The sequence below is a fragment of the Fusarium graminearum genome, chromosome 4, assembly GCF_000240135.3.
Source record: "Fusarium graminearum PH-1 chromosome 4, whole genome shotgun sequence".
NCBI lineage: Eukaryota > Fungi > Ascomycota > Sordariomycetes > Hypocreales > Nectriaceae > Fusarium > Fusarium graminearum.
In genome coordinates this window covers 2,131,678-2,152,333 of record NC_026477.1, presented here as the reverse complement: position 1 = coordinate 2,152,333, position 20,656 = coordinate 2,131,678, and the positions used below count along the sequence as shown (strand labels likewise).

Genomic DNA, 20,656 nt, shown 5'->3' with positions numbered 1-20,656 from the left:
GCTAGTGCTGTGGCGATGCAAGGCTCGACCTCAAACTATCATGTCCGGAGCTGTCTTCCGTACAGTAGCTTTGGGCCGTGGCTGAATACGTGATAAAGCTTCACTTATGGATGCTATGAAATCATAGCCAGAAGGGGCACTACTCCTGCATCTCGATGGTCCTCAACGAGTGTCTGAGGTTCATTTGCTGGCTTTCAAGGACTTGTGCAAATGGCCACTTGACACACCCTTGACAGATATCAACACCGATATCGTGATGACACGAAGCTATTCAGTGGGTGCTAACGATCCGGTTATACGAATAGATGGATACTTGATTGTATGTACTATGGTCTAGCAAGGAAATCACCTCATGGAGCGTGACAACCAAGACTTTGCGACGAAATTTATCCCTTTCTCCGTCGTCCTATCACACCCTGGCAGCATCTGCGTCTTATCACCTCCGATGTCTTGCTAACCCTTGCATATTATTCAATCCAACTGTACGGTAAAATCACAACTGGTATAGGAGAACAAGACCTAAACCAAGAACACATTGTTCAAGTCCCCATATCAAGCCGTAAATGTATGTACATGGGTACCGAGCTCCAGTGCGTGCCATGACCATCAAATTAGACGATCCAAAAGGCTGCCAGGCGGGTTGCATACAAACCGATACTGATTTAGCAATTGACATAAATGTTAGACCACTCTTAGGCATACAGGCACTAAGTGTGATCTAATTATTTCGTCTGAACTTCTTCAAGTCCCTATTTTTTTTGCTACCCACCTGGCTGCTCACGTGCGACAACACAGATGAAAAGACCTGCCATGACTTTGAAAGGCAAAAGATAGACATTCTCTTCAACCGGGTTTGTGTTCTCCGCTTTCGGGGACCACTCAAAGGCACGAGACAAAGCTTAGTGAATGTCGATCACTTCTCGCCTCCCCCTCTCTAACGATCTTACGTTTGTCTCAACAGGTATCGACGACTGCAGGCCCAACCACCTTTGGCCTATTCTTCTCAAGAATCAAGTCCAGGTACAACACCGCGACGAGGACCCCAGAGCTTGGGCGGCACGGTCCCCTCGTCCTGCCTCTCCATTCACCCATTATCCCCTGACTCGACACGAAAACAACAGGAAGATGGGGGGGGCCCCAATGCAGTGAAATCTGCATCTGCCGGAACTTGGTTCAAAAGTTCCTCTAACCTCTTGATGAGCCGCGGGTCCGGACGTTGACTACCGAGGAGGTGAGATGGTCCCATCAACGTCTGATGGCCTATCGATTCTACGATGCATCCCTCTTGTCACTGCTCCATTGAAGTAATCACACGTGCGGTGAAGCCCACTTACCCAAGGCTCTGGGGATCGTCCACGGCCCAAGCGGCCGGCTGAGATTGTTGGCGACCTGAAAGGTAACATGCTCAGTCTGCTCATGTTACCCTCGGTTGCTGAGCTATGGGGTCATTGTTTGATGAAATTGCAATCAATCACTCGTGGCGGAGCTAGCATCTGGTTAAACTGCTGCCTTCGGATGATCGTCGCTTTGGCTAATGAAGTGAAACCACCAGCTCGGTTGAAGGCCCCAATCCCTTCCTCCATCCCTGCAGTTGCAACGAACATCCGCAGTCGGCAACTCCGTCATGAGGTGAGTTGACACTCGAGATAAGTGCTACACCAGTCTTGGCAAATCATCCGGTCATTGACCCAGCAAGTAGTTGGCAGCATCGTACCTGTTTTGATAAGGGGTTGGAGAACAAGTCAACATCATGCGTGCGATCATGGGCATGGGAGATTACCACTCGGTGTAACTAGATATTCCAAACATTGAAACCATTTTTTTATCATCTATCAGAACGCCCTGACGCATGCAGTAATAACCCCCTTTCAACGTACAGCATTCCACATTACAAGCCTCCCCATATCCATAATACTAGAAAAGAAAACGTCCTTGGAATAAACCCTGCCATCACCACTATAACCACGTCCTGAAACTATACTCTCTTCCTTTCGTGTATGTACAAGGTCTTACAACACGATTGCAAGCTCTGGTCGGTCCATCTTGTCTTCATCCAGGTTGGGGTAGTATGGCACCATGGCGTCTGCCCCCTGAACATACGCGTCGTTGTACAGACGCCAGTATGGAGTTCTGACCTTTCGTGCCGGATGGAATAGACCCGCCCAGACGTAGTTGAGCACCAAGCCCGGTCCAACCGCCATTCGAATAGCCTCGATAGCCTCGACGATACGGTCGATAACGTGTGGACTGGTTTCAAAAAGGTTGGGGTAGAGGAGGTTGAGCAGATGCACCATGGCATCTTCGCAGCCCAAGCCAACGACGCCAAGAGCAATATGCTTGACGACGGAGGCTGCTGTTTGACGATGGACTTGGTCACGGTCGATAAGAGCGTCTTCCAATAGGGGAGTTACTGCATAAACGTAGTCCTTTGCCATCTCACCGATGTACTCGAAGAGGAACGAGAGTGACTTGAGCACACCGTTTTGCACGTTGAGCTCAGGGACTCGGTACTCGTTCATCAGAGCTGGCAAGACAGTGAAAGGAGCACAAGTTTCGGCGACAATACCAATGGCAACAGCAGTGTTGACACGAGACTGACGCTCCTGTACCCGAAGATTGTTCAGCAAGGTTGCAAGCACATCTTGAGGGCCAATGGCCTTGGCGATGAAACCGAATGTGTTATTGGCAGCTCGTCGAATACCCTTCTTGTGAGCCTTTAGCATGTCAAGCAGCTCGAAGCAGATTCGCATCCATTCTCGGGCATTGACACTCTCAGGCCCGCGATCTGCGATACGGCCGACCAGGTCAATGGTATTTTCCTGGACCTTTTCGTGACGGTTTCGCAAGATCGGAGTGAGTCGTGGGAGAAGCTCCTTGATAGGCGGTTGCATCTGCGCAATACCAACGACAGTGACGATGGATCGTAGAGCGCCCAGGATAGATCCGAGAACCTCAGGGTACTCCTCGCCGAGGTATTCGTAGAGCACAACACCTAGCTTTCCCATGAGGGCATCTTCTCCACATTGCTTCATAACCATAGCAATTCGAGAGATAAGATCCGCCGCCTGCTGTCGAACTGTAGCCGACTTGTTGTTGAGTCGCCACAGGATGGTACTGACAATTTGGGGGATGTAGGGTTTGCAGCGGGTTCCCAATGCGTTGACAACAGAGCCAAACCCGTTCAGCATAATAATGTCCTCGACGCTCTGCTCCTGGAACGCATGGAGGATACCGTCAACGAGTCGCTCTTCTAAACGCTCGCCGATATCAGCCGCGCCCAGGCTGGCAACAATCTTCTCGACCGTCTCGACTGTCATCTTTCGGTAAGCTTCGCTCTCGTCCTTGAGATTGTTGACGATTCTGTCCACAATCTCACTGACTCCGACCTTTTGGCCAATATCGACTGTCGTCTCAACCACTTGTCGGTAGTTGCGCTTGTCCAATGCCATTCTTCGTACCCAGAAGCTCTTGAAGAATTCGTCCAAGACATGTTCCTTGAGATATCCTGCAGTCACACCATCCGTGCCAGCGCACTGAGATACCACTTTGAGAACAACCTTCTTCATTTCCTCATCCGGGGAAGAGAACTCACGAAGAAGAATCTCCATAATCTGACTGGTGTAGTAATTGGCATATTCTTCGTCCATCAGAGGGATGATATACCCGACAGCCTTGAGGAATCCTGCGAGACCCTTGCCTCGTTGTTTGCGGGCACCGGTCCATAGGGGGTTCAGGATGTCGTCGAAACTCTCGATACCGTAGGGGTTGGAGGCTTCGGCTAGGGCAGCAATGGCCAAACTGGTAACTGTTCTGACCTTTGTCTGTTCGTCGTTGAGGTTAGGTCCAATACAGTCAACGAGTCCCTTGAGGTGGGGGAGTACAGCACAGCCCATGAGAATAGGAATTTGTTGGACAATCTTGACACCTGTATGCCGAGCTTGCCATGACTTTTTGCTTCGGCACACAGCTCTGAGGAAGGGTAACAAAGCAGGAATACCCAATGCAGATGCGACGACGGCAAAGGCTCGTGCTGTTGTGTTTCGGACATACTCGTCAACGTGATCAATATCAGGTCGCATTGTGCTGATCATTGTAGCAAGACCAGCAGCCTTGCTCAGGTTTGAGATGATCTCACGACCCTCCACTCTTGCGTAATAGTCTTGATCAATGAGTAGTGGTTCGATAACGACTAGAATCTTGTGGACATAGGGGCGCACAAGGTCATCAAGCTTGTACAGAATACGGTCAATAACCTTGACAAGCAAATGACGCTCTTGGTCCTCTAGTGTCTTCTCCATGAGTAGTGGCAGGATCTGATCGAAAAGAGGGCCGGCTCCGAATTGCCTAGCATTGTCGGTGATCTGTCGAAGGGCAGTCTTTCTCATGGGGGGAGTACCATTCTTGATCTTCAAGAGCAGTCTCATGATCTTCCTCTCCTTGAGCTCCTCAACAGTCAGAGCATTCTCGTCGGAACCATCAGTAAGCTTTCCGAAATAGGCCATATCCTCGGCCTTGAAAAACTGCAGATCACCAACTCCGGGGATTTCAGCAGGCATGGGTTTCCCAGAGAGGCGCACTTGCTCGGGATCCTGCATCATGAAGCCTGTTTGAGGGGCAGGGGTGGCCATAAGCTTGTGTGCGGGAGCCCGGACTGGCTCGTATCCAGGAGGTGGATCGAGAATCTTGTAACCATCGCTCTCACCAGGCAGGAGAATATCGAGCTCTTCGTCGCTTAGAGGCATGTTTCGGCCAGATATGTCGGTACCAAAGGTTGTTGGAATAGCGGAAGAAGACGACGGGTGGGCGGGAGTAGCCAGTCCTGCGTTACCCATGGGTGTCGCAGAAGGAGCCTGGTCCCATCGCGAACGTTTCTTTGCACCTTCGGCGCCTGGGGCAGAAAGGGCGGGTGCTTGATCCCATCGCGAACGCTTGGGCTTGACCGCATCAGCTGCCTCAGCCTTGTCATCCTCAGCAGGTGTCGATGAGACGTCCCATCTCTTCTTTCGCTTTCGAGTAGTAGCACCATCTGTAGTTTCGGCTTCGGTGTTGTCTTTATCCCCATCGGTGAGCATAGGCTTAGCGTCGCCATCATCGTCAGACTTGCCCTCCTGTTTCGCTTTTATGGCTTGTAGTACGCGCTGCTCCTCCCTTTCAAGTTCGCGAGCCTCCATAATCTCGCGATAGCTTGTGCCGTTCTCAGAATCACCAGCCTGGCGGTTCTCAGCAAATGGGTCGGCGCGCGTGGGAGTAAGGGCGCGGTTGAAGCGGCGCTTCTGGTAATCTGTTTCGCGATCGACGATTCGGCCACTCTTCTCCCCCTTTCCGGCAAGGATGTCATCTTCTTCGACACCACTTCCCCGGGCGAATTCATCGATCATTTCTCGCGACGCCGTGTACTGGCCGGTTAACCGTCGCGTATTGTCGCCATCACCCATCTCGTCGTCATCTTCGCCCATCATCGGCAGAGACGTGTTATATCCAGCAAACTTATTAGGTCCATCTTTATCGTATAAGGAACTGTCAGCGCTGTCGGTCAGCTTCTGCTTTGTATCGTCGGCTCGCTGGTTGGCGACATCAAAGGTTCGCGAACCCTTGTTGCCCGTAGCGGCAGCATTTCGCTCCTGCTGGAGCTTCTTGATAGTCTCGAAATCCGCGTCAGACATTTTGATTTATGTTGTTCGCAGCTTCATCCCGGTTCGAGAGGACAAGGGGCGCTCGGAGCGTTATCGTTGTGCATGGAGAGTTGGATGGTTGATGGGTAGTCGCAAAATTAGTACCCTCCTTGACGAAGCTTTGCTACGCTGGAGGCGATCTTCTCCACCCGAATTTTAGCCGCTTCCTTAGAGCAATGCATGTGCCCACTTACTCGAAAGGGAAATTAGTCAACAATGCTTTGTCATGGTGATTTTGGCAGTATACTCTGTAGTTTCTTCTCAATTGTTACGGCAATTCAATTCCTGTATGCTTCATTCGTGCCGAAATCCATCAATTGGCTATAGCTCTACTGGGAAAAGCTACTTGGCCTCTTATATTTCTGGATGTATGATTAAATCGACGCTAATTTGACATTGCTGTATAAGATTGATGGCGTATGTCCCAGAGAGCAGAACCGTTATTTAAACTCCTCTACAATCGTAGAATTTCTTTATCTTGAAACTTGGAGGGTGCTACCGAGACCGGGGCACTACTGCATTTCTTCACGAAGTGCGCAGCCTCTTTGATCTCCTCATTTGCTTAACCTCTTCAACTCCTTGCTCATCCTTGGGAATGACAATCGGGCTTTCTTCTTTGACCTCAGTGTTGCTGTCGGTTATAGTAATCGTCTTCTTGGTCCTCTTGAGGGTGTGTTCTTGAGAAGATGCCACCTCTATTTTGATCATGGTGGGCTCGTCCTCCTCCTTCGCAGCTTGAGCCGCAAACTCTCTCAAGTCAGCAGTAAAGAGTACTGAATGGGCCCAACCTGCGTAAGATCCCCACAGGTTTCGGAAGTGATCTCCAACAGCATCGTACGTAGCCTTGTTAAGTGTCTTTACTTTTGACTTGCCGAACTTGTAGTCCCTTTGAGCAATTTGCCAAACGTGCGTATCAACCGGGACTGCTTCTCCCCATCCAAGACCCATAAGACATACGCAGTCAGCAACCTTTGGTCCAACACCTTTCAGTGTCAAAAGTTGCTGGTGTGCTTCTTTGTAAGTTGCATGCTGCTCTCTAGGTACCGGTGTTGTATTGAAGCCTGGGTGTTCAGGATTTCGAAGGCTTTCCAACCAGGTTTCGGGCTTCTCATTGGCAACGATCCTTGCTGTTTCAGCGATATACTTGGCCCGATAGCCAAATCCTAAAGTTCTGAGATGAGCTTCCACGCTATCGCCAGTCAAAGCTTGGGGGCTTGGAAAGTCATGAAAAGCTTCGTCTCCAATATAGGCAATAAAGGGACCGTAATGTCTGCACAGCTTGTGTACCTGGTACAGTGTTAGCTTCCAAGGGTGCGCAGCCATGCTTATATTATAGCTCACCATTTGCGAAATGCGTGAAATGTTATTGTTGCTGCTGCATATGAAACCTATCAAAGTTTCCCAGGCATCTTGGTTTAGGATGCGAACACCTTGGAACTGGGGTGCCCTTTTCCGAAAGTTTGAATCGACCTCCGACCATTGCTTATATAGAGATTCAAGACCCGTGTCCAGGTTGAAGTAATGGCGTAGAAGGGACTCTGTATCCTTTGGTTCTGGCGTCGTAGGTTTAGGGGCTGGATATGTGATCCTGTAGTGCAGATGGGCAGAATCCTGCTTTAAATGAAGAAGTCTCCCGTGTAGAGTGCAGGTCCTAGAAGAGTAAGAATCTCCATGCTATCTCAGAAGTTGGGCTATCAACTCACCACTCATGATTGATCTTTTGCCATCTAAATGACTGTCCACATCGCAATGTGGTGTTTATGCAAAGCTCCTTCAAAGTGACGGGCAGCTTTTGCCATTCCGTTTTCCCAACAATAGACATTGAGTTAGATGGAGTGAATTAGGGCTTGAATTGTATATAAAACGAGATAAAACAAGACTGGACATGAAAAAGATTGGTAGAGCAATTTGAAACAATAGAGGCAACTCTTTGCCTTATGATGTAATTGGTTCAAGGGAAGTTCAGCGACACCCTGAAAGCTTATTGCCCCTAAAACTTAGCAGTAAACGAGATCGTCCTCAGAAGTCATGCAGCAAGTTGCAACACCCGAGGGAGCCCGTTATGAGTCTAAAAATACCTACAAACGTTACAAAGGGCTCAATTAGTCGATAGATTTTATGTTTCTTCCACATTCTAACTAGCCATATGAACAAGCATAGGTAGGTACCTAGCTAATGTCTAAATCTACCTGATAATTGAGAAGTTCCAAAGAAACCCTGTAGTTCTTGTAGTGTTGAGTTTTTCGCAAAGTCGGGCCCGGTTGAATTCCACGCTAAGCCAAAGACTTACTAACGCTAGCGCCTCCTGGCAAAAAAAGCTCCAGCCTCGCGCGACGTCTACCAGCTCTTAGAAATTGGAATCTTGTTGCAGCTTGAATCAACGTCTCCGCCTGCCAACCATTCACACTTAACAATTTCAGAGAGCCTGCATCATCTCTGAAGTCGCTTATCAGTACTGCCAGTATGAACGGTGACAGTTACTCATCCCGGGGTAAGTTTATTGAGAACCAGTGGCCTCATCGCGTCGCGTCGCTAACCCTTTCATCGTAGACGGGCGTCGGGGAGGACGAGATTATCCCGTAAGTATACAATCTCACCTCTGAAGCATGACTGAATCTAACATTACCTAGCCCAGAGGTGACAGAGATGATCGTCGAGATAGACACCGAGGAGACCGGGACCGCAGGCGTTCTCGCTCGCCAGACCACCGAAGCCACCGACGAGGTGAGGGTGATGCCGATGCCTACTCTTCCAGCCGAAACCACCGTGACCGTGAGCGCGAGGACAGATACTCGGGCCGCGAGAGACGGGGTGGCGATCGCGAATGGGACCGCGACCGAGGATCTTCCCGTCGAGATGCTAGGCGCGACGACGACGAACGACCGAGCAGGCGAGAGCGAGAACCGTATGATGATCGCCGTCGTGGAGGAGGCAGGGAGCGACGTGAAGACCGATTCCCCGCGCCCCAGGAACGCCGAAGCGCAAGCCCACCGCCAAAGAAGCGAGAGCCAACTCCCGACCTGACAAACATCGTGTCTGTCCTCGAGCGCCAGCGTCGCCTGACACAGTGGGATATTAAGCCCCCAGGCTATGACAATGTTACGGCCGAGCAGGCTAAGCTTTCAGGCATGTTTCCTCTTCCTGGCGCTCCTCGTCAGCAACCTATGGACCCTAGCAAGCTCCAAGCTTTCATGAATCAGCCTGGGGGACAGGTCACAAGTGCTAGCCTCAAGGCGAGCAACTCTCGCCAGTCAAAGCGACTTTTGGTTTCTAGGATCCCTCCTGGTACAAGCGAGGACGCGCTCATCGCATTCTTCAACCTGCAACTTAACGGACTAAACGTCATCGACACCACAGATCCCTGCGTTTTGTGTCAATTCTCCAACGACCGGTCATTTGCCGTTATCGAGTTCAAGGACGCCCCAGAGACCACCGTTGCCCTGGCGCTGGACGGTATTTCCATGGAGGCTAACGATGCTTCAAACGGCGCGGATGGAGGACATCGTGGTCTTGAGATTCGCCGACCTCGCGACTACGTGGTACCTGCAGTGACCGAGGACGTTGCTTATGACCCTGAGGTCGTCTCCAACGTCGTTCCGGATACCGTCAATAAACTCAGCATTACCAACATCCCACCTTTCCTGACAGAGGAGCAAATCATCGAACTGCTTGCAAGCTTCGGCAAGCCTAAGGCCTTTGTCCTGGTTAAGGACAGAGGAACGGAAGAGTCTAGAGTGAGTACATCGGGCTTTTAAGTAAAACGTTGCTGACAATTGTAGGGTATTGCTTTTGCCGAGTACCAAGACCCTGCTGTTTCCAACCCCACAGCTCTTGACACACTCAATGGCATGGATATTGGAGGTAAGCAGATCAAGGTCAGCAAGGCCAGCATTGGTCCCACACAGGTTGCCAACTTCGATGTTGGTATTACTGCTATCAGTGGTCTGGCTTCTCAGACTGCCAATGAGGTTGAAAGCAGCCGTGTGCTTCAACTTCTTAACATGGTCACTGCCGAGGAGCTTCTCGATAATGACGATTACGAAGGTACGTGATTTCATCTAGGCATGTGAGTTTGTTCTAATCGTGTGTTTAGAAATCTGCGAGGATGTCCGTGAGGAATGCTCCAAGTATGGCAAGATTCTTGACGTCAAGGTCCCCAGACCTACAGGTGGTAGCAGACAATCTGCCGGTGTGGGCAAGATCTTCGTCAAATACGAACACACCGAGGATACAACAAAGGCTCTGCAGGCTCTTGCAGGCCGTAAGTTCGCCGACAGAACTGTTGTGACGACATATTTCCCAGAGGTAGGTTTATGGTTTTCAGGTTTCGTTCTGCAGTTACTAACAAGATGCATAGGAGAACTTTGATGTTGGCGCGTGGTAGATTATACTTAATATCGTTCCATTAGGACCAGACCCAGAAAGATACACACTGGTCATCTTGGCTACATGGACTGAAGGGGCGGGAGTCTTCCATCGGTGTACGGAATTGTTTCAACTGAAAATGTAAAACAAAGGACATGACAAGCATTAGGCTCATTAAATTTATTACGCCGTGAGATGAAGAGGTTTCCCAATCTTGTTCCTTGAAAGAACTGCAGCAATGATGATTTTCAGTACATCTAGGTAGGTAGCTTTAGACTCGCTGTCAACAGGTTGAGTGTTACAAATGTACTAGGCGGGCACACATCACATGTCATCGGGCGCTTTCTTCGTCAATAGAGGGTGTTATTGAATGCATGATATAAATTTGCAACTTCTATCTATCTGGAAGTACGTGTAATGCTGTAGAGATCTGTATTCTGTTAGTGCCAATACAGAACAGACGGTGCAAGGAAACATTGTATAAATGACCAGAGATCAGAAGTCCTGTTCATTCATTGAGCCCGAAGGCTCTAACATAAGAGGTACCAGAAATAGTAAAAAAAAAGTGATTTATCATCATGTCGAGGTCGACAAAGGTAGGGCAGCAGAGAATGTAGAGAGTATGACTTACCATGTGATTAGTGAATATTGCGCGAAATCCAAGCAAGAAGCTGCTTTGGTTGATATCAAACAAAGAAGAAAAACTTGAACCGCGACATCAAGAAAAGATAGATATGAGAAACGCGACAATGGCGCCGAGCTCGGACCATCCACGTGACTCGAGAGCCCAAATTTTGCGAGGCCAATCATGTAGCGCCATTCTCTGCCCTAACTAAGCGGTTCGTGAATTTTCCTCCCACACGAAACGAAAGACATCCTCGAATCTTGGAAAGTTTCGCTCGCAACTCCGTAACCGATCCTTATCCAGTATCACCACGCCAAACCGACAAGATGGGCCGTCTTCACAGCAAGGGAAAGGGCATTTCTGCCTCCGCTCTCCCCTACTCTCGATCTTCCCCTGCGTGGTTGAAGACCACCCCCGAGCAGGTTGTCGAGCAGATCTCCAAGCTCGCCCGTAAGGGTGCCACCCCTTCTCAGATCGGTGTCATTCTCCGTGACTCTCACGGTATTGCCCAGGTCAAGCACGTCACTGGTAAGAACTGAGCGATTCGGCAAATTTGAAAATCGAAATCAGAAGTGCTAACACGAAGGTCAGGTAACCGAATTCTCCGAATTCTCAAGTCCAGCGGTACGATTCCCTAAACGAAAAATGGATGTGGCGGTCGAACGATACATCTATAATGGAGAAACACCATCTCTTTAATGCCTCTGTGCGGTTGAGACTGACAGAGAGATTTTACAGGCCTCGCCCCCGAGCTCCCCGAGGATCTGTACATGCTTATCAAGAAGGTACGCAAGTCCTACGGATTTTTTTTCTTCTATCACAACAATCCGCTAACCCATATACCAGGCTGTTGCCGTCCGAAAGCACCTTGAGCGCAACCGCAAGGACAAGGACTCCAAGTTCCGTCTCATTCTCATTGAGTCCCGAATTCACCGGTAGGCTTAACCAAAGCTCTTATTCCGTTGCGCACCAAACTAACCTGTAAACAGTCTGGCCCGTTACTACAAGACCGTCGGTGTCCTTCCCCCCACCTGGAAGTACGAGTCCGCTACTGCCAGCACCATCGTCGCTTAAGCGAACATAAAAACGACGGCTGGCCAAGTTCGGATGGAAGTGATGGTTTCCCGGATCACGGAGTTAGGGACAAATTATGGAAAAAGCTTGCATTTAGAGCCATGATGCTTATGCGCCCTATCTGGGAGGACTGACAGCGAAATCGACGGCTCAAATAGAAAGCTTTTCGACCGCTGCAAAACGCATGTATGCAATGGAGTATACTACACCCAGTGACGATAAAATTCTTAAACCTGAACGCCATCTATGCCTGTCGCTACGAATTGCTTTGCTTCATACAACATGCCATTTGACATTTCGCCATCTAACCAGTACCTTCCAGCTCCTTTGATTTTTGGATAAGGTACTCTCCTAGTACTCGAAGAGGATCGCTTGGTCTGTGACATTATTAGTTGCTATTGCCGGTGCGTCGATGTAGCTGACTTACTGGTCTTTTGCCAATTGCTTCATACCCTCCAGCAGCACTCCAGTGACCTTTGTGTTGAGGTATCGTCGTGCCGAATCGCCATGCGGGATAGCTTCGGCGGGTATGGTGAGGCCAGCATCTGGATGAGCAGAAGCAGCTCTAGATCCTTGTGCTGGAGTTCCAGTTCGTGCGGGTGCTGGGCTCGGCGCATGAGCGACTGGGGCGGGGGATGACTGTGTGATGTCAGCGAGTGTGCTGGTTTAACATGAGAGACGAAGAGCTTGGGTTGTGGTCTAGGGAGCTATGTCTTTTGGCCAGCCAAGGAAGGACTTCCTAGGCATGTCCCTTGGGAAGTTCTGTGAGAGAGCATAGAGAAAGAGCAAGGACATACAGCAGGTTGATCGGCAGGCGCATCAGACATCACGACATCTTTCTGTAGAGCTTCCGTTTGCGCTGGGAGTCCGTTGGTGGAAGCGTCGGCCGATGTTGTGATTTGCGGTGTCTCGGCGACCGAATCGTTCTTGGGGGTTCCGTCTGCCATTTTGAACAGTAACGAAATACGCAGTTATCGTAATTGAATCGATTGAAGAGTACAGCTGTATGGGAAGAAAGCGGAATGGTATTCGTTGAATCGCGCCGGTTGATTGTCGGGCAATGGAACAAGCAAAGCAAAGAGGTATGCGTGGTCATGTGCTTTCGTGTTGCCTAACGAATTCACCTGCCTTTGTCTGTCGCGTCTCCATTTTGAATATCTACCTACCTGGTAGTCACCTATGCCTCAACGACCCTTTTGATACCCTGGTGGTATCTTCTTTTTTGTTTTGGCATGTTTAAAGTCAAATCATGGACACATTTGTGACAAGACTCCCTAAGCCGCAAAGTCAGCTCCGTGGTCAAATTCGACCTGACTCTTTGGATCTTCCAGCCCAGGAGAGACCCTCCAAGCGAGCCAAACGGCAGGGGTCATCGGAATCCGATAGCGATCAGTCCCATGATACTCACAATGAGGCTTCTCCAAAGAAAAAGTTTGTCAGTAAGAAATCGGCCGAAGATGATGATCTGGATAGTGGAAATCCTCGGCCCACAGATATAGAAAGTGCATTACCTCCTACTGCAGATGGCAGGGAGGCGATTGAAGAGTATGAGGCGATGAAGTCATCGCAAGCGACGGTTGGAGAAGACGATGACGATGCAACAGAAAAACCAAAGCCTCTTTGGATCAAAGGTCAGAGTTCCATCTATGTGGATGCTTTCAATCTCGCTCTCGATACTGTTTTAGACGAAGAATCTCATCTGTTTGATGGAAAAGAAAATGACGTCTTCAGACAATGGAGGGATCTAGGGTATGAGGCTCAATATCTGTATGTCCTCTTTTTACTCTTGTCACAACTCACCCACTCATCTTGATCCAGCTACGTTCGACTGTTTCTCAGGAAAGCTGCATGGTGGCATCGTCATAACCGTCTTGATTACCACAGCGACGTTTCAGATCTCGAAGCAGCCATAACTACGCTACAATCACCTCGTGCATTACCACACGATGCCACACCTCCAACACAGAGCCTCGTGCACGGTATTGAACTTGAAGAGTCTAGACTGGGTGGGACATTCACGTTTGCGGATGCATCAAATGAACACATCGATTCAGTTGAAGAGGCTGCATCGCTGCTCAGCCTGGACGAGCTGAAAGATCTGGCAAAGGAAGCCAAAATTCAAGGACGCAACAAATCAGAACTTACCCGTTCCCTTGTACGAATGAGCAAGCAACAGGCTGGTTTGATGTCAGTCGGTCTCAGCAGACACAACAGCCGTAACTCGCCTTATGAGGACCAAGAAAATAAAGACGTGAAAGTAATAGCCAAGGCAAAAATCCGACGAGAAGATTCGAACAGGGAACAACACTTCTTAACCAAAATACTTGCTATTCTCGGTCCTTGCATTCGATTATCACCGCTGGCCTTCAAGCTTTTTGAGCGCGTGCATCTGGTGTTCTACAGATCAACCGAATGGACAGAGAAGTCCCTCACAACAATTATTCTCGCCAAAATTGCGCGGCGCCATTTTCCTGAGTACCTTGTCTGTCGAACTTCAACGATATTTACATCGCGGTTGCACTTGTTAGAATATGAAACCGCTATTCGCATGGAGACAGAAGTCGACAACTTGGAGTTCAACAGCCCACCTGGTCAGGAAGGTCTCAGAATGATGATTGACATATTCGACAGGGTTTATCCCCGATGGCAGACGTTAGTCAAGGAAGAGCAGAAAAAGGAACATATTATATATGAGATGGGCGAAGGCACATACCTAAGACGATTCACACCAGGCCACTCTTATACAAGGATCGTTCACAAAGCAGCCCCGATATTTGGGAAGCTCAAAGAGCATCTCAAGGAACACAGTCTGCTTACTGAGCTTCTCGACCAGCGATTATTCCACCCAGCCAGGCGAGGTGGTTGGTATCAACGAAAAGCTCTCCTAGAAGAGCATTACATGCCCACTTTGGACCCAAATCCGAAATTCACAGACCCCGAACAGCTGAAGAAGCATTGGAAAAAGATGGCCGTCGCAACTTGTGAGGCTGGCCTGCAAGATCCAGACTGCCATCTCATTTTCCATTACGACCTGCAGAAACGTTTGGTCAAGCTTGAGAAGAAACTGCGCATTCCACGCCGCTTGCAGCACGATTTTGGCCATGTGAACCTAGAAAAGCCCACTGTGCACACAGTCGAAGGAGTCCAGATCAAGAAGGACATTATTGCCAAGCCCGGTCGCCAAGCGTCAACAAAGACAATATGGTTTGATGAGCTGGGCTCAAAAGAAGAGTGCAGCGTTGAAGAGATGTGTCTCAGCCAGTATCGATCAGAAGGATGGAAAGGGTATCACGCCGAGGGTGGCATTATCCGCACTCTGTTTGCATACCTCTTCTACGATATTCTGTTCATTTACATCCCGAACGTTTTCCAGACTGCCTATCAAACATGCCCGTTAGATCTACACACTGATGCTTTTTACCCATCCAGAGCATCGGAAATTAACCACAGACTTGTTGAAATTGCCAATGGAGAGGCGGCAAGGTTATTGCGCGAGGTCTGGGATAAAGAACACGAGAAAAGGACCAGTGTGGTAGGCTTGAACTGGGACTTTGAGATTGATGATCTCGTGGAGCTTGTTGAATGCTTCGAGGGCAGCGCTCTTGCAGCTGTATGCAAGGTGATGGCTCAAGAATACAGACAGCGGGGTGGAGGCATCCCGGACCTCATCTTGTGGCGTATTGCAGATACGCCAGAACAACAGACCAAGGAACCTGGAAAGGCAAAGGGAGAGGTCATGTTCTCTGAAGTCAAGAGTGCGAACGATCGGCTCAGTGATACTCAACGGCTCTGGATCCATGTTCTTACAGGAGCAGGGGTCAAGGTTGCGCTTTGCAACGCTGTAGCAAAGGAAGTGAGGGAGGATTAGTTCCGTGATCAGGATTTTTGCACGCCGGCTCAATTCCTCGAAGGATCTTCGGTGATACTGGATCACATACAGCGTGAACAGGGCACCAAGGTTTCCAATAAACCGACATATGCATCTCGAGCCTCCGCTGCCCTGTAATCTTACCATGCGCTTCTAGCCTAGCCAAGCCACGGCAATTTGCTAGTTCTGGAAGCACCATATTCGGACATGAGCAAGGAAGAGTCACGAACCACGCTGTTATTGGATGGGCTTTGGTGTTGGAGCCAAAATTAGCAATCGCCAAAGCAGCTTGGAAACACGATCAGGGGGGCTTGTTCCACCCAGCAGCCTGGTCACAACGGTCTCAAACTCGTTCCTAATCTCAGACTTAGAGCTGAGGATCCCCTTCTGGTTTCAGATAGGCGGGAGGCGTCGATTAGGTGTGTCGCCGGCATGGTAGCCAATGGAAAGGCGGCAACGGTGACGGTGTGATGTGCAGGGTTGTCACATCACCACATGCGCATCTCGTCACTGGCGCTCTCGGCGGGTTGGACGGGTTACTGGCGATGTGGGCTACTGTTCTAGGGCCTATAGCCTCTGCTTCGCTGGTAGCTGGACACGATGCCACGAGGAAGCAGGCTTGGGAAGAACGCAAGAGTACGCGGGGTAGCCCGGACGCTTTTCACCACTCGGACTTGTGCCATGGGCAATGGTTATAGCGTTCCAAAGCCTTGGTCTTGGTCACCTGCTGGATGACGAAAAGTGATGAGGCTAGTTTAGGCGCGAAGAACACAAGCTTATGTTCTTGCGCATGGGAATCTCACGCGTCTGGTCGGTCACAGGTGGATTTAGTGTTTCCAGCATAGTATGTACAGCACAAGTTCCTTGGTGTCAAGACGGAAATTCCTAGCAGACAAGACAAACAGAAACATTCAGAAGCACGCCTACTATGTACAGCTAGTGCGCTGTATCCCTCGCAGTAGCTGGGTAGCATGCGCCAAACGCATCGACAAGAGTAGAAACGAGAGCGAGAGGGGAGACAGACGCAGATGCAGATGCAGACAGACGCACCTGAAGGCCAGACGAGACAACACGACATATAGTGCAGGCATTAACCATTACAGCAGATGAAGAAAGGACGCTTCTGCATGCCGCCAGGCTCTCAGTTCCCTTCAACTCAAAGAAAAGCCCAAGTCCTCACCAACACAAATCGCAATCGTCGACCCACAGTCCTGGGCGCTTAGCACAAATCCAATCATATCAACCAACGCTTGATGGTGGGTGATGGGCTCGCCCGCCCCGGCCAATGGCACACTTGATTCCCCATGGCTCGGCGCTTACAAGCCCAGTTCATGGGGCTTCCAGGTCCCGCTTGGACCAGGGTGCTGGGCCGCCAGAGGATTGAGAGCATTCACGCCGCTTTTAAGTCTAAGTCTTTCTAGTGGTTCCAGGGGTGATGAGATATTAGGCCCCCGGGCCCAGCAGGGGGGTGTGCCGGCAACCATTCTTCGAATTCCAAGCTCAGTTTCTCACTGTAATTACAGCAAGCAATACCGAGACTACGATGGATGGAATACAGGACTACGGAGGCTGAAGACGCACAACAGTGGGGAGAACTACCACATGTCACGAGCAATTGTATGCCCTTTTCTGCCTTGTCTCTATTTGTGCTGGGCTGCATACGTCCCGCGCCTGCGACCCCAAAACCGACCCAGTGGAGTAGCTCGATTCACGTCTTTGCAGCCCATCACAACAAAGACCGCGAAACACGAAAACAAAAACTAAAAAAATATTATGCTGTCCCTCGCGTCTCTCTTCGTCCGTTGCCGACTTTAATGAACATGGACAAAGCAAATCTCCTCAACGGGGCTTGTCGAGATGATCTCTTATTAGTTATGGTTGGCGCCTGCCTACCTACTTCATCCTCCCATGCAAAACCACTTTACAGGGAACAAGGGTTTATTCACTCCTAGGACTAGAATAAAGGACGACAATAAGGCAGGCAAGTGCGGGGCAGGGTTCTATGAGAGAAGCTTCGAGCTGGCGGCCTGCGAAACGGCCGTCCATGCGGCCCAGATAGACATCGAGGGTATACCCGCCCTGCGGCCTGTTCGACCTTCACAGATCCATATAAACAAACAAACAAATAAACGTTTTGAAGCCAGAAACAAACAAACAGTCCAGTTTTTCCACAAGAGATGATGTCTATAACCAAGCCGTTCACGATCAAGGCCGCTTGGTTCACGATTATGTACGTCTTAGTCAACCGGTTTCTATCACCAACAAAGCACAAATCACTACAGCACGCGACAAAATTGATGTTAAACAGCCCATGGCTTTGTGAATTCTTGACTAAAAGCGCTACAACGAGGTGATTCTGTGCCCGGTACACGGGTCCACAACGCTCGAGGCGTTCCCTAATTCTCCTTCTCTTTCACACAACCCCTGCTGGGGGTTCTGCATCGTTGAGTAGCTCTGGCTGTCGACTACTTCCTAGTCGCTGATCCCCATCCCCTCTCCGCCCCCAGCCCCTTCCACATGTGTTGGTATCGTGCTTCTTGGTCGATGCTAAGCCCCCAGGGAACAGCAACTCCAAACTGATAATGAAACTGTTAAAACGCCATCAAACTCCTCCAGTTGTACCACCCAAGTAGCTCCGTGTCCTTTCATTTCCAGTTCAACTCCTTTCAAGGCGTATCAAACAAGTGTCAACAAGAGAATGTTTGAATGATAAGGGCGACGGTTTTCGCCGCCAAGTGTCGAAGGCCTGCTCCAAGATTTGCCTTGTGTGTGTGTGTGTGTGTGTGTTCCGCTCCCTCGTCGTTTTTCGGTATATTCTTGATTTCAATGCATGTCTAAACAAAAGAAAAAGTCGTTATGTATTCGAAGGATCGTTAATAGTTGTGGGTCGGTTGAATATGTGATTGTTATGTGTTCGGATGATGAGTAGAGGCAAAACAAGTGCTGGCTCGGCAGGTCTATTCAACCTTGCGTCTCTTGCCCTTTGGTGCAGGTGCCATTCTAGGAGTGTATGTGACTGTTCTCGTCACCACCTCTCGGATGTGTCGTACGCTAGTCCGTGAAGACTTCTGCTTCTTTTCTAGTAGACGGGCCTTGAGAGCCGCATCCCAGTCAAACACTGATGAGTGGACTGGCCTTGCGCTAAAAGGTGATCGAACAGTGCTTGCACTCATTGGAGAGTCGATATTCGACACACTGGGACTCGGTGGCACCTTGAGACTGGGGAAGCAGGCAGCGCCGGCGGGAGGTGCAGACATGGGCGTAGCGCAGGTGAAGGGACTGGGAGGTGCCATGGGGGCCGTTGCTGGAGGAGTTGGGCGGCCTGATGCCTTGGAGGTGATGCTTGAAGCCGATGATGAAGGGGGGGAGGCTTCACGCTTTAAGGACCTGTCGGTTTCCTCACTGGTCGCCGAATCCGGAAGAGAGTCTGGGGTTGTTAAGCCAGAGCTCGTAGCAGGAGAATTGAGAGCCATGGCTTTCGTGAGGAAATCGGTATAGGCCATAGGTGGGCTGATGGGAGTCTTGAGAAAATCCGGATCAGGCTTGAAGTTGAACGAAACTGCCGAGATAGGAGTTGCCGAAGTGATCTCAGAGGGAAAGGTAGCTGTGACGGGAGTAGTAAGTTTCCCCAGCTTTGGCTTGGTGTGAGGCATAGTGGTGGTTTGAGTTGACCGTAGATATCGAAATTTAGGCTTATTATGGGCGAGTTGAATATGTAGATATAAACCAGCAGCCAATCCCAAGTACTGGGAATTAAGAGTACAGGCAGATGGAAGCAGCGAGCGAGCGAACAGACGACTGACTGACTGACTGGAGAAAAACGAAGGGCAGTGAATTGGAGAGGGCAGTACCAGATGATTATAAGGAAAGGCCTGCGTCAAGTGTTTGGCGCCGGAGGATGAAATTGGAAGAGGTGGGCGCTTGAAGAAAGGAAGGGGTGTGAAGCAGTTGGAACAATGTGGAGCTATGACGGATTGCAAGGGTGAAGGGGTAGATTTGGGAGGTGTGTATTGAAGGAAACGACCCTGGCTGGATGTGTGGATATGCGGGAAACAACCAGACGGGGCCGGGCGGAACAATCACCAAAGCAGCAGCAACTTGAGCAAGAGCAGCACACGACAGACAATAAGAGCAGCGACCGTGACGGTGCAACACAGCAGCAACAGGCGCGTACAGAGGTGAAGAACAGGCTGAGAAAGGGCGGCAACTGCACGAGAGAGAAGCGGCGCGAATAATCCAGGGAGGGGTGCAGAGCTGTAATTGTGTATCAGTTTGCTTTGCTTTGCTTTGCTTTGCTTTCCTCGATTTGAGGCGAGTTGTTCTGTGTATCCGACCTCTCGTTGCCTATATTGTATTGTGCGGTCTGCAAGAGTGCTATGCGAGGATGTGACTGTGTGATCGTCTTAGTGGGCAACGGCGGTTGATGCAGTATGCTTAGCCATGTCACTCTATCTCTGCCAGTCTCTTTCCTGCCTGGAAACTACCAATAGGCGGGTGGATAGCGCGCTCTACTGGTGACAGCGACAAGTCAGGTTGGCTTGTGTCAGGCTCTAGGAACCAACTGGATAACGGTCATGACCAACTGGTGGTGTCCTGGCAGGGTGGCTGCGAGCCAACGGCTAGTTGCAAGTTGTGATGGAGATCTCGTGAACTCGCATCTCTTGTAGCTCAACAACACGGGTATTGAAGCGTGTGTAATGGACTTTTTGGTCGGCGGCTCAACAACTGGGATTCCATGGATGGTGTTTAGGAGGGAGGCGCTGTAATAATGGCTGTACTCTGTTCTGTAAGTTGCTTGGACCCAAAAGTTGATGGGGATTGGCTGGTTTTGGCGGTGATAGTCGCGTTAAAAGCAGCGGCAAAGGGCTACGCCTACTCGAGCGTAGAGGCAGGGGAGCGGGAGGCAACTTGATTCGACAGAGCCAGGGTCTGCGAGTTTAGTGTCTTGCTTTTTTTATTCTCGGATAACCCCTAGTCGCCTGTCATCCTGGCCCAGAAATCTCCTGTCAGAGACCTGTTTGGTCGCTGAAGCCGTTGCTGGCGCCGGGGATA

General features: G+C 50.0%; 8 protein-coding genes across 8 annotated transcripts; 4 read left to right on the top strand and 4 right to left on the bottom strand.

The window, feature by feature from the left end:
* Positions 1–1,867: 1,867 nt before the first annotated feature.
* FGSG_07051 (U2 snRNP component prp10) lies at positions 1,868–5,663 on the bottom strand (the record flags this gene model as incomplete). Its single annotated transcript, XM_011328443.1, has 1 exon — positions 1,868–5,663. One exon carries the CDS (start codon positions 5,661–5,663, stop codon positions 2,010–2,012), a length of 3,654 nt encoding a protein of 1,217 aa, XP_011326745.1. The 3' UTR covers positions 1,868–2,009.
* A 534-nt stretch (positions 5,664–6,197) lies between these two features.
* FGSG_07050 (uncharacterized protein) lies at positions 6,198–7,382 on the bottom strand (the record flags this gene model as incomplete). The annotated part of the gene is made up of 3 exons (XM_011328442.1): positions 6,198–6,959; positions 7,014–7,246; positions 7,376–7,382. 3 exons carry the CDS (start codon positions 7,380–7,382, stop codon positions 6,198–6,200), a joined length of 1,002 nt encoding a protein of 333 aa, XP_011326744.1.
* A 753-nt stretch (positions 7,383–8,135) lies between these two features.
* FGSG_07049 (uncharacterized protein) lies at positions 8,136–10,182 on the top strand (the record flags this gene model as incomplete). Its single annotated transcript, XM_011328441.1, has 6 exons — positions 8,136–8,163; positions 8,223–8,251; positions 8,303–9,406; positions 9,452–9,716; positions 9,766–9,933; positions 10,082–10,182. The coding sequence occupies 6 exons, from the start codon at positions 8,136–8,138 to the stop codon at positions 10,180–10,182; spliced, it is 1,695 nt and encodes a 564-aa protein (XP_011326743.1).
* Positions 10,183–10,902: 720 nt separating this feature from the next.
* Positions 10,903–11,979, top strand: FGSG_07048 (40S ribosomal protein S13-1). The gene is made up of 5 exons (XM_011328440.1): positions 10,903–11,190; positions 11,254–11,286; positions 11,401–11,447; positions 11,509–11,597; positions 11,652–11,979. Exons 1-5 carry the CDS (start codon positions 10,989–10,991, stop codon positions 11,734–11,736), a joined length of 456 nt encoding a protein of 151 aa, XP_011326742.1. The 5' UTR covers positions 10,903–10,988; the 3' UTR covers positions 11,737–11,979.
* Positions 11,966–12,719, bottom strand: FGSG_07047 (uncharacterized protein). The gene is made up of 3 exons (XM_011328439.1): positions 12,534–12,719; positions 12,164–12,375; positions 11,966–12,113 (listed from the first exon to the last, which is right to left on the bottom strand). Exons 1-3 carry the CDS (start codon positions 12,681–12,683, stop codon positions 12,041–12,043), a joined length of 435 nt encoding a protein of 144 aa, XP_011326741.1. The 5' UTR covers positions 12,684–12,719; the 3' UTR covers positions 11,966–12,040.
* Positions 12,720–12,985: 266 nt separating this feature from the next.
* On the top strand, positions 12,986–15,604 carry FGSG_07046 (uncharacterized protein; the record flags this gene model as incomplete). Its single annotated transcript, XM_011328438.1, has 2 exons — positions 12,986–13,503; positions 13,555–15,604. The coding sequence occupies 2 exons, from the start codon at positions 12,986–12,988 to the stop codon at positions 15,602–15,604; spliced, it is 2,568 nt and encodes an 855-aa protein (XP_011326740.1).
* A 1,263-nt stretch (positions 15,605–16,867) lies between these two features.
* On the top strand, positions 16,868–17,556 carry FGSG_13049 (uncharacterized protein; the record flags this gene model as incomplete). Its single annotated transcript, XM_011328437.1, has 2 exons — positions 16,868–17,072; positions 17,132–17,556. 2 exons carry the CDS (start codon positions 16,868–16,870, stop codon positions 17,554–17,556), a joined length of 630 nt encoding a protein of 209 aa, XP_011326739.1.
* Positions 17,557–18,561: 1,005 nt separating this feature from the next.
* On the bottom strand, positions 18,562–19,257 carry FGSG_07045 (uncharacterized protein; the record flags this gene model as incomplete). Its single annotated transcript, XM_011328436.1, has 1 exon — positions 18,562–19,257. The coding sequence occupies one exon, from the start codon at positions 19,255–19,257 to the stop codon at positions 18,562–18,564; it is 696 nt and encodes a 231-aa protein (XP_011326738.1).
* Between the last annotated feature and the right edge of the window lie 1,399 nt (positions 19,258–20,656).

Excerpts from the sequence above, each read along its gene's own strand:
- FGSG_07048 (XM_011328440.1), top strand. The coding sequence starts at position 10,989 with ATGGGCCGTCTTCACAGCAAGGGAAAGGGCATTTCTGCCTCCGCTCTC. Across the intron at positions 11,287-11,400 it reads CCGAATTCTCAAGTCCAGCG|GCCTCGCCCCCGAGCTCCCC; the intron begins GTACGATTCCCT and ends GAGATTTTACAG. Across the intron at positions 11,598-11,651 it reads ATTGAGTCCCGAATTCACCG|TCTGGCCCGTTACTACAAGA; the intron begins GTAGGCTTAACC and ends ACCTGTAAACAG.
- FGSG_07047 (XM_011328439.1), bottom strand. The coding sequence starts at position 12,683 with ATGGCAGACGGAACCCCCAAGAACGATTCGGTCGCCGAGACACCGCAA. Across the intron at positions 12,376-12,533 it reads CGCCTGCCGATCAACCTGCT|TCATCCCCCGCCCCAGTCGC; the intron begins GTATGTCCTTGC and ends GACATCACACAG. Across the intron at positions 12,114-12,163 it reads AAGCAATTGGCAAAAGACCA|ACCAAGCGATCCTCTTCGAG; the intron begins GTAAGTCAGCTA and ends ATAATGTCACAG.